Source organism: Peromyscus maniculatus, chromosome 6 (genome assembly GCF_049852395.1).
Source record: "Peromyscus maniculatus bairdii isolate BWxNUB_F1_BW_parent chromosome 6, HU_Pman_BW_mat_3.1, whole genome shotgun sequence".
NCBI classification, from domain to species: Eukaryota; Metazoa; Chordata; class Mammalia; order Rodentia; family Cricetidae; genus Peromyscus; species Peromyscus maniculatus.
The window spans coordinates 98,617,057-98,629,368 of NC_134857.1; the positions used below are offsets into that span (position 1 = coordinate 98,617,057).

Here is a 12,312-nt window from a genome sequence, read left to right on the forward strand (position 1 = left end):
TGGATAAGTACATTTTAGAAAATTCATTTATACGTATTTCAAAGGCTGTACTTTCTTCATAGATTCAACTGTTTTTAGAGATTAAACCAAATATTAAGTACTGCTAGCTCTTTTTAGTTTCTACATGTGAGGTATATTTTTAGTCAACTTGAATATGTTGACTCTGGTATTTCATTAACTTATCTTTTTCTGGTTTATTAAAAACAGTTGCTTATATCCATAGAACAATAATTAAGGATATTTTTCAACTGATTCACTGATCTGTCATTTTCTATTGTCTTTCCCCTTTTTTCAGTGAGAGAAGCTTTGAGCCCCATCAAGTTTAACAGATGGGGTCTACCAGAAGTAGATCCAGAAACCATGCAAACCAGTGAACCATGGGTATTTGCAGGTGGTGATGTTGTGGGTATGGCTAACACCACAGTGGAATCAGTGAATGATGGAAAACAAGCTTCTTGGTATATTCACAAGTACATACAGGTAGGCATTTGTCATTAATATTACTTACTTTTTTTTCATAAGTGGTTTTTGATTTTTGATATTGATTTATATGAACACTTTGTGTGTGTGTAGGTGTGTGTATGTGTGTGTGTTGCTTGTGCAAGTACCTGTGTGAATACACATGTCAGTATGTACATAGAGGCCAGAAGAGGACATTGAGAGTCTTACTCTAGTAATTTCTTACTAATTGCTTTGGCATTGGTTCTCTCAATGAGCCAGGAGTTGGCCTGACCATCAGCAATCCCCACTGATCCTCTTGTCTATTCTTCCCACCAGTCCTGGGTTTATAGGTACATGTAACCATGCCAACTATTTTAGACGGATTCTGAGGATTTGCTCAGTGCCCATGCTTGCATAGCAAGTACTCTTACCCAATAAACCATCTCCTTAACCCAGTATGAGCATTTTTATGATATATATATATTTATAAAATTTTGCTTGAATATAACTTTTAACATGCAGACTGGGCAGTAGAATCATTCAGCTGATTGAAAATACATTATGCATTTATATTAGTGCAGTGCTATAAAGATGAAAGCTTGTTGAAAAAATTTGGAATAGCTTAAATAAAGAATACTACGTGTATCACAGTTGCTAATACCCACTTGGATAGGAGCTATAATCTGATACATAATGAACCCATGTAATGTAGAAAATTATTTGGTCTGTCCATGTGAGCTAGATTATAAATGGTTGGTTTTCTCCCACCCATCAGTTCCTGAATAACCACTCAGAAGCTTAATATTACTTATAAATGCCCAGCCAATTGCTCAGGCTTATTATTAACTAACTCATATTTTTTAAGGTTTACTTGTTTATTTAAAGTTTTTTTTTTTTTATTTTTTCTTCATAGCTCTTACTTCTTAAGTTAACCAATACTTCTTCTTTATGTTCTGCCACATGGCAGTGACTATTAGCATGGAATGTTCATCTTCTGTTCCCTCTGCATCTGGCTCATGACTCTTGACTCAGCTCTTTTCCTTCCCATCATCCTTAGTTTGCTAGCCCTCCTATACTTTCTGCCTAGCTACTGGCCAATCAGCATTTTACTGAACCATTCAAGTGACAAAACTTTACAGTGTACAAGAGGATTATTCCATAGCACCAAAGTCCTATCCATTTCCAAGCATAAATGAGCAGGAAACAAACTATTGAAAATGACAGTTCTAAACACCATCCGCAAAAGTGGCTGGATTTATAAATATGACAAAGGTGCTGAGAAATAAAGGGGACACAACACCCTTTACAATAGCCACAAAAAATATAAAATATCTTGGGTAACTCTAACCAAGAAATTGAAAGACCTGTAAAATAAAATCGTCAGTCTTTGAAGAAGATATCAGAAGATGGAAAGATTTCCCATGCTCATGGATCAGAAGGGTCAACATAATAAAAATGACATTCTTATGAAAAACAATCTACAGATTCAATCCAATCCCCATCAAAATTCCAACATAATTCTTTATTAACCTTGAAAGAACAATACTTTACTTGTATGGAAAAAGAAAACAGGATAGCTAAAGCAATCTTATACAGTAAAAGAACATCTGGGGTATCACCATCTCTGTTTCAATCTCTTCTATAGACCAATAGTAATTTTTAAAAAAAAACATGATATTGGCATAAAAACAGACATGTTGATCAATGGAATTGAATTGAAGACCCAGACATATATCCGCACACCTGTGTACACCTGATATTTTATAAAGAAGCCAGAAACGTACAATGTGAAAAAGAAAGCATCTTCAACAAATGATGCTGGCATAACTGGATGTTGGCATGTAGAAGAATGCAAACAGATCCATATCTAATACCATGTACAAAACTCAAGTCCAAATGGATCAAAGATTTCAACATAAAACCAGAAACACTGAATCTGATGGATGAGAAAGTAGAGAATAGCCCTGAGAACATTGGCACAGGTACAACTTCCTAAATAGAACACCAATAACATAGGCACTAAGATCACCAATTAATAAATAGGACCTCATGAAACTGAAAAGCTTCTGTCAGGCAGAGGATGCAGTCAATAGGACAAAATGACAGCCTACAGAATGAGAAAAGATCATCACCAACCTAACATCTGACATAGGGATAATATCCAAAATATATAAAGAACTCAAGAAACTAGACATTAACAGACTAAATAATCCAATTTAAAAATGGGGTACAGATCTAAACAGAATTTTCAACCCAGGAATCTCAAAAGGTCGAGACACACTTCAAGAAATGTTCAACATCTTTAGCCATCAGAGTAATGCAAATCAAAACAACTTTTAGGTTTGTATTTACAGCTGTCAGAATGGTTAAGATCAAAAAAACAAGTGACAGCTCATGTTAACAAGGATGTGGAGCAAGGGTGACACTCCTCCATTGCTGATAGGACTGCAAACTTGTACAGCCACTTGTACAATATGGTAGTTGGAAATCAATACAGTATTGGAAATCAAAATGGCTGTTTCTCAGAAAATTGACAATCAATCTACCTCAAGGCCCAGCCATACCAGTAATTGGCACATACTTAAAGGACAATTCATCCTACACAAGGACTCTTGCTCAACTATGTTCATAGTAGCTTTAGTCATAGTAGAAACAACCTAGATTTCCCTCAGCTGAGCAATAGATTTTTTAAAAGGTGGTACATTTACACAATGGAGTATTACTCAGCTGTTAAAATAAATGACATTGTGAAATTGTCTGACAAATGGGTAAAATTAGAAAAAAATCATCTTGAGTGAGATAACTCAGACTCAAAAAGACAAACATGGTATGTATTCACTTATAAGTAGATTTTAGATGTAAAGTAAAGGATAATCATGCTGCAATCCACAGACCCAAAGAGGTTAAAAGCAAGGAGGGCAGCACATGGGGGGAGGGGTGGGGATAGGGGTTATAAATCTCCTTGGGAAGGGGAAATAGAGATTTCAGGAGTGGACTGGGAACAGATGAGGATAGGAGCAGGAGAGATCAGTTGGGTGGGACTAGAGGGAGAGAACACTTAGACACCTGGAATTGGGGGGAATTTCAGGAGTGATGCAGAAGCCTATTGCAATGGAAACTCCATGGAACCTATGAGAGTATCACTAGCAAAGACTCCTAATAATGGGGGACATGGAGCCTGAACCAGCCATCTTCTGTAACCAGGCTTCCAATGGAGGGATTAGGACACCAACCCAGCTGCAAAACCATCAACCTACAATTTGCCCTGCCTGCAAGATGTGTTGGGACTGGAGCCTAGCATAATCATCATCTGAGAGACCAGAGAGATTTTTATCCAGCCACTGATGGGAACAGATGCACAATCACACAGCCAAATATTAGCCAGAGCCTGGGGAGTCCTGTGGAGGAGATGGAGGAAGGACTGGAGGAAGGAGAGAGTTCAAGCATACCACAAGTACACATCCCACAGAATCAACTGACAGGGACTCAAGTGGGCTCACAGAGATCAGGGAGACTGTATGGGTTTGATCCTACGTCTTCTGCATATATGTAATGGTTATGTAGCTTGGTGCTCTTGTGGGATCCCTAACAGTGTTAGTGGGGGTGGTCTCTGACTCTTTAGTCCGCCTTTGAGACCCTTTTCCTCCCATTGGGTTGCTACATCCAACCTTGGTATGAGAATATTTGCCTGGTCTTATTGCAGCTTGTGATGTCATATTTGATTGTTGTCCCTGGGAAGCCTACTCTCTTCTGAAGGTAGGTAAAAAGGGGGAAGTAACACAAATCTTAAAAGGTCTTTAATAAAAAAAGAGCCAGATATTGGGGTGACAGTTGAAAGATCTGAGAAGTAGAACAGCCAGTCACTAGCTCGCCTCTCCAAAATCCTGAGCCTAAAGAGAGTTCCTGTTTCCTCACACCTTATATACCTTTCTGTGTCCTGCCATATTACTTCCTGGGATTAAACGTGTGTGTCACTGCTGCCTGGTTCTGTTTCTCTCATGTAGCCCAGTGTGGCCTTGAACTCACAGAGATCCAGATGGATCTTTGCCTATCGAATAATAGGATTAAAGGTGAATGCCATCACTGCCTGACCACTATGTCTAATTTAGTGGCTGGCTCTGTCCTCTGATCTTCAGGTAATTTTATTGGGGTATACAATATATCACCACAGGGAAAATGGGAGGTAGGAGAGAGAAATGGGGGGGAGGGGAGGGAAAGGAAGCCACAAGTGGGATATAATATATAAGAGAAGATTAAATTTTTAAAAAGGAAGAAAAAACAAATTTAATTTTTTCTATGTATTAGCTTTATTTTGATTTTCATTTTTTATAGATACATAGATACATAGATGATAGATAGATAGATAGATAGATAGATAGATAGATAGATAGATAGATAGATAGATGGATAGGAGAGAGAGAGAGAGAGAGAGAGAGAGAGAGAGAGAGAGAGAGAGAGAGAGAGAGAGAGAGGAGAATATGAAAATGGGTAAATAGTGGGTAGAGAAGTGGAGAAAGTTTTAATTTTTGAGATATGTCATCCAGAATATAATTTTTCTAGTTAGGTCTGGAGTGTCTTTTGACAACTCTTTGTTCTAATTTTTAGAAAAATAAGGATAATTGAATTTAAACCCAATATTCCTTCTCAAACCTGACCCACCTCTACCCCTTGATGATTCTTTTTCCCATGTCCAATCTACTATCCAAGAGCCTGATTCGTGGTTCTTAGATTTAATTATGCAGACTAATAAAATTTTCATATTAAATTGGAGTTCAACACAAGACTTAGAGATTCTGATATACTGAGTGACGGCATTAAAACAAATAGAATTATATTTGATAAATACACATATTAATATAAAATTTTATGACAAAAATTAAGAAAAAGAATTATTTCTCAAGAAAGCACAATTAAAAGACATATACTAATATTTGAGAGTACATACATTATCCTTTTCATAACATAACATAACAGTATTCTACACAGTAATATTAAATGTTATTTAAGTTGAGTCTTATGCTTTCTCTGTACATATCTGTATGATTCTATCTCAGCAAACACTCAATAATACAAATTTCTAGTTTGCTTTTCTGTTTCTATGATAAAAATTCTAACAAAGAGAAAATTGGGGAGGAAAAAGTTTAATTCATCTTGAACTTTAGGTCAGAATCCATCACAGAGGGAAGTCAGGGCAGGAACTTTTAACAAAAACCGAAGTTGCTTGCTGCTTCACTGTCTGCTGTTTGTGCCAGCTACTTTCATTCACAGCCAGTCTCACCTGCCTAGGAAAGGCTGCACCCTTGGTAGGATGGGTGCTTCTACATCAGTTAACTATCCCAACCAAGAAAACATCCCAGAATCATGCCTACAGGCAAGTCAGATAGAAGCAGTCTCCCAGAAGAAACTACCAAAGTAGTCTGAACTGTGTCAAGATCAAAGATGAAGCAAATTAAGATATCCACCTCTTCTCAACTTGATGTACAAACACCCCAGTTTAAACTCTACCCTTTCTTTTGTTGTTTGTCTTTAGATGTCATCTTAAAATTATAATGAGAACTACAACTTTAAACATATGGCGTCTTTAAAATTTCTACTGCTTTAAATGTTCAATATGTCTTTAAAATATCCAATCTCTTAACTATGAGCTCCTACAAAATTAAACACTAGCTAAATATTTTCTCATTCCAAAAGCATAATTATAAACAAATTAAAGCAAGCCTACTATCTAGGAGTGCAAATACATGTACTCTAGACCAGTGGTTCTCAATCGTCCTAATTCTGCAACCCTTCAATACAGTTCCTCATGTTATGGTGAACCTCAACCATAATTTTTTTTTTTGCTACTTCGTAACTGTAATTTTGCTAATTATAAATCATAATGTAAATATCTGTATTTTCTGATAGTCTTAGGTGATCCCTGTAGAAATGTTATTTGAACCCCAAAGTGGTTATGACCCAGAGGTTGAGAATCAGTGCTTTAGACCAATGTCTGACATCTAAGATTCACTTATGATCTTCTGGGCTCCAAAAGGCTTGAGCAGCCTGCTTCTCTGGCTCTACAATCTGCAGCACACAAAGCTTGTTTCAAAGGATTAGCCTGGGCCCACTTCATTCTTATTCCCTACTGCTCTTGATGGCCATTCCACAGTCCTCATATTTACACTATCCTGTGTTCTCCACTGCCTCCTAAACGGCACCTTCAACAACGGGTTCTCTTTAGGGAGTGTGACCACCCTCATGGCGCCAGGCCTTATCAGCTTACCCTGACCTATATCTAATCTTGCATTTCCCTTACCTTAAAGATAAGTTTACTCTTAGTCATTACCAAGTTCAGCAACCAGCTTGAAATACAGCCTTGTCCCCAAAATCACAGTTTGTATGCTAACCATTAGGAAACACTCTCCAGAAGATTTTGCCTGATTTTTTTAATCCATACTCACCAGCATTCACTGTCTCAGTGAGACATAGTCTCAGGCTCAGGGAGCTTTCTTGTAGAGCCAGTTACCTAAAGAGGGTGCCTCCCACAGAGGTTTGGGCCCTCCTACATCAATAAATTATGCCCCACAGTCATGACCACAGACCAGTCTTATCAAGGTTTTAGTTGAGACCCCAGAAATAACTCTTGGCTCTGGCAAGTTGACAGATTAACTTAACTAGGAGATACACTTACTTTAGATGGCTTATCTTTTGTGGGGAGTTGTAATTTTTGTTCAAGTAGATATCTTACTGAGCAGTATGTCAGTTCCTTAAAGGATTGCAAGTAAAATCCATGGGTAAAGGAGAAGGGTCTTCTGGCATGCAAGACGAATCTGCTTGAATGTGTGAATCCAACACATTAGCGGGATGGTGGTCGTGAGAGATATGGAGACTTGAAAAGCATAAACAGAACAGCAGTCAGTGGGCAATGCCTTGCCTTTTTTGTTATCATTTTAAGTATTTCAATTATATATACATTGTAGATCAGTTTCCAAAGTGTGTGTGTGTGTGTGTGTGTGTGTGTGTGTGTGTGTGTGTGTGTGTGTGAAATATACAAAGGAAGATCTGATCATTTTCCTGTTAACCAAAATGAAGAGGAGTCCTAAAAGAATTTGAAGATCGTGTGTATTTCAGAGAAGATGAAGAATTTTTTGATCATTCAAAAGTAAATATATATTTTTTACTTTGTCATTTCTGGTAGTCCATACATATATTTTATGAATGTAGTTTTGTAACATTTCATATTTTCATTATAGAGGTTATTTTTCTCCATAATGTTCTTAGAAGTTTTTTTAAAAAAATCATTATGTTCAAATCTATGAGTACAGTTTGATACGACTATCCCTTTAAATAATTAAAATATTTTGATTAACATGATGTTTAGAAATACTTGCTGAGTATACTACTGAGTACAATAGAGTTTCCACATATGTACAATACATACTGATCAAATCAGGATCATAAATGATTTTGTGTGTTGGTTTCCTTCAAGCTCTTCTCTTGGAGCTTCTCACTGTATAATTGAATATTATGGATTCTTTTCCCCTCACCATGGCATAAAATATTAGAATGTTTTTTTCTAGCTGTTTGGGATACTTTGCTTTCTCCTTTACTTCCTAGCCTTTAATAGTTACTCTTATACACACATTCAGATCAACTTAAAACCAAAAACCTTCACTCTGAGTACTTTATATTGTTTTTCACTTTGTTTCATTTTTAAATGATTTCATTATTAATATTTTTACATCGCAACTGCAGTTTCCCCTCCCTCTTCTTTTCCTAGTCCCCCCACCCCATCTACTCCTTTGTTTCTATTAAGAAAAGAGCAGACTTCCCATGGACATCAACCAAACATGGCATATCAAATATCAGTAAGACTAGGCACCTCCCCTCATATTAAGGCTGGACAAGGAGAATCAGTATGAAGCACAGAATCTGAGAAGCCAGCAAAAGAGTCAGAGAGAGTCCCTGCCCCCACTGTTAGGAGTCCTACAAAAAGATCAAGCTACACAACTGTAACATATGTGCAGAAGGCCTAGTTATGTCCCAAGAAGGCTCCCAGGTTGTCTGTTCAGGCTTTGTGAGTCCCTATAAGGCCAGGTTGGTTAATTCTGTGGGTTATCTTGTGGTGTATGTGACGGCTCTGACTCCTACAATCTTTCCTCCCACTCTTCCACAGGACTCCCCAAGTTCCACTTAACATTTGGCTGGGAGTCTCTGCATCTGTTGCCATCAGTTGCTAGATGGAGCCTTTCTGATGGCAATTGGACTAGGCACCAACTTAGGAGCGTAGCAGAATATCTTTAGGCATCATTCCATGGACTTTCTTTTCTAATCATCTTTGATTGCCGGTCTCTGGGCTATCCAACTTCTGGTTCACGGTGCTCTAGGCAGTGTCAAGGGTGGTGTTCCTGTCATGACGTGGGTCTCAGGGAGAACCAGTCAGTGATGGGCCACTCCCCCAATTTCTGTGCCACCTGCATACCAGCACATCTTGTAAGCAATACACATCATGGGTCAAAGGTTATGTGGCTGGCTTGGTGTCCCTCCACTGAAAGTTTTGCTTAGTTACTTCAGGCTACATATCCGCTATTGATAGGAATCTTATCTGGGGTCACCTGGGATTCCTGGGAGTTTCCATTGCACTTGGCTTCTACCCGACCCCAAAGTGCCCCACTTTTCCAGTCATCTCTTTTAATACTCTCCCTCTTCATCACTCCCCATCTGATTCGTGTTCCCATCCCCACCCCAGACAAATCTTGAGATCTAATTTATTTCCCTTCCCGGGGAGATAAAAATGCCCCTGCTTGGGCCCCCTTGTTACCTAGCCTCTCTGAGTCTGTGGATTTTAGCATGGTTATCCTTTACTTTATAGCTAATAACCACTTATAAGTGACTACATACCATGTTTGTCTTTCCGGGTTTGTGTTACCTCATACAGGATGATTTTTTTTCTAGTTCCACCCATTTTCCTGCAAATTTCATGATGCCATTGTTTTTTAACAGCTGAATAATACTCCTTTGTGTAAATGTACCACATGTTTCATTTAGCCATTTTCCTGTCAAGGTACATTTGGTTGTTTCTAGGTTCTGGCTATTATGAAGAGAGCTGACATAAACATAGTTGATAAAGTGTCTATGTGGTATGGTGGCACACTCTTTGGGTATATGCCCAAGAGTGGTATAGTTGGGTCTTGAGTTAGATTAATTCCCATTTTTTTGAGAAACTGCCATATTGATTTCCAAAGTGGCTGTACAAGTTTGCACTCCTACCAGCAGTGGAGGAGTGTTCCCGTTGCCACTCTGACAGAAGTAAGATGGGATCTCAGAATGGTTTTGATTTGCATTTCCCTGATATCTAAGGATGTTGACATTTCTTTAAGTATTTCTCAACCACTTGAGATTCCTCTGTTGAGAGTTCTCTGTTTAGATCTTTCCTCCATTTTTAATTGGAGTATTTGTTTGTTTGTTTGTTTGATGTCTACTTTCTTGAGTTCTTTATATATTTTGAAAATCAGCCTTCTATCAGAATGGAGTTGGTGAAGAATTTTTTTTTTCCATTCTGTGGGCTGCTGGTTGGTCCTCTTGACTGTGTCCTTTGCCTTACAGAAGTTTTTCAGTTTCATGAGGTCCCATTTATTAATTGGTGATCTTAGTGCCTATGCTATTGGTGTTTTGTTTCGGAAGTTGTCTCCTGTGTCAATATATTCAAAGCTATTCCCCATTTTCTCTTCTATCAGATTCAGTATATCTGTATTTATGTTGAGGTCTTTAATCCATTTCGACTTGAGTTTTGTACATGGTTATATATATGGATCTACATGAATTATTCTACATGCTGAAATCTAGTTATGCCAGCACCATTTATTGACGATGTTTTCTTTATTCCATTGTATAATTTTGACTTCTTTGTCAGAAATCAGGTGTCCATAGGTGTGTAGATTAACATCTATGTCTTGATTTGATTCCATTGATCCACCTTTTTCTTCTTATGCCAATATTGCACTCGTTTTAATTACTATAGCTCTGTAGTAGAGCTAGAAATCTGGAATGATGATACCTCTAGAAATTCTTTTATTGTACAGGATTGTTTCAGCTATCATGATTTTTTTTTTATTTTTCAATGTTAAGTTGAGTATTGTTCTTTTAATTTCTGAAAAAAATGTATTGGGATTGTGATGGTGATTCCACTGAATCTGTAGATTAATTTTAGAAAGATTGCCATTTTTTTTACTATGTCAATCCTACTGATCCATGAGCATTGGAGATCTTGCCATGTTCTGATATCTTCTCAAATTTCTGTCTTCAAAGACATTCAAAGAACTTCAAAGTTCTTATCCTGCAGGTGTTTCACTTGCTTGGTTAGAGTTATGCCAAGATATTTTATATTATTTGTGGTTATTGTGAAGGGTTTTTTCCCATGGTTTCTTTCTCTGCCAATTTATCCTTTGCATATAGGAGGGATACTGATTTTTTTGAGTTAATCTTTTATCCAGCTAATTTGCTGAAGGTGTTTAACAGCTTTAATTCCCTGGTAGAATTTTTGGGTTCTCTTAGTATACTATCTTATCATATAAAAAAACTTCTGGGTCTCTAGTTTGTATCCCCTTGCCCTCCTTTAATTGTCTTATTGCTCTAGATAGAATTTCAAGTACTGTATTTAATAGATATGGAGAGAGAGCCTTGTCTTGTTCCTAATTTTAGTGGAATAGACTTGAGTTTCTGTCCATTTAATTTGATTTTGGCTGTAGGCTTGATGTAAATTGCCTTCATTAGGTTTAGGTGTGTCCATGGTATCCCTGAACTCTCTAAGGCTTTTATCATGAAGGGGTGTCATATTTTGTCAAATGCTTTTCATCATCTAATGAGATGATCATGTGTTTTCTTTTCTTTAAGTTTATTTATATGGTGTACTACATTGACATATTTTCTTGTGTTGAAGGATCCCTGCCTCTCTGGGATGAAGTCTACTTGATTGTGGTGGATGATCTTTTTGATTTGCTCTTGGATTCCATTTGCTAGTATATTACTGAGTATATTTGCATCAGTGTTTATGATGGATATTGGTCTGTAATTCTCTTTCTTTGTTGAGTCTTTATGTGATTGGGTATCAGAGTGATTGTGGCCTCATAAAAGGAATTTGGCAGTGTTGCTTCTGATTTTATTTTGTGGAACAATTTGAGGGATATTGATATTAGCTCTTCTTTGAAAATCTGGTAGAATCCTGTGCTGAAACTATCTAGCCCTGGGGTGTTTTTAGTTGGGAGGCTTTTAATGATTGCTTCTATTTCATTGAAGGTTAGAGGTTTATGTAAATTGTTTTTCTGATCTTGATTTAACTTTGGTAAGTGGCATCAATCAAGAAAATTGTCTATTTCTTTTAGATTTTTCAATTTTGTGGAGTACAGATTTTTGAAGTGTCTGTTATTATGTCCCCCTTTTTGTTTATGATTTTGTTAATTTGTGTAGTTTTACTCTAACTTTTAGTTAGTTCAGATAAGAGTTTGTCTCTTGTTGATTTTCTCCAAGAACCAACTCTTTGTTTCATTGATTCTTTGTATTGTTCTCTTTGTTTCTGTTTTATTGATTTCAGCCCTCAGTTTGATTATTTCCCGCAGTCTACTCCTCTTGGGTGCATTTGTTTCTTTTTTTGTTCTAGAGCTTTTAGATGTGCTGTTAAGTTGCTAGTATAAGATTGTTCCAAATTCTTTATGAAGGCACTTAGTGCCGTGAAGTTTCCTCTTAGCACAGCTTTCATTGTGTCCCATAAGTTTGCATATGTTAGACCCTCATTTTCATTGAATTCTAGGAAGTCTTTAATTTATGTCTTTATTTCTGCCTTGACCCTGTAGTCTTTCAGTAGAGAGGTGTTCAGTTTCCAGGAGTTTTTAGGCT

At 37.2% G+C, this 12,312-nt stretch overlaps 1 protein-coding gene across 1 annotated transcript in view; it reads left to right on the forward strand.

The window, feature by feature from the left end:
* Dpyd (dihydropyrimidine dehydrogenase) overlaps window positions 1-12,312 on the forward strand; it is an 837,903-nt gene that overhangs the window by 382,401 nt on the left and 443,190 nt on the right. The window contains exon 12 of the mRNA XM_006977841.4: window positions 296-480. Within this exon, the coding sequence (XP_006977903.2) occupies window positions 296-480 (185 nt within the window). The remainder of the gene's footprint in view (window positions 1-295; window positions 481-12,312) is intronic.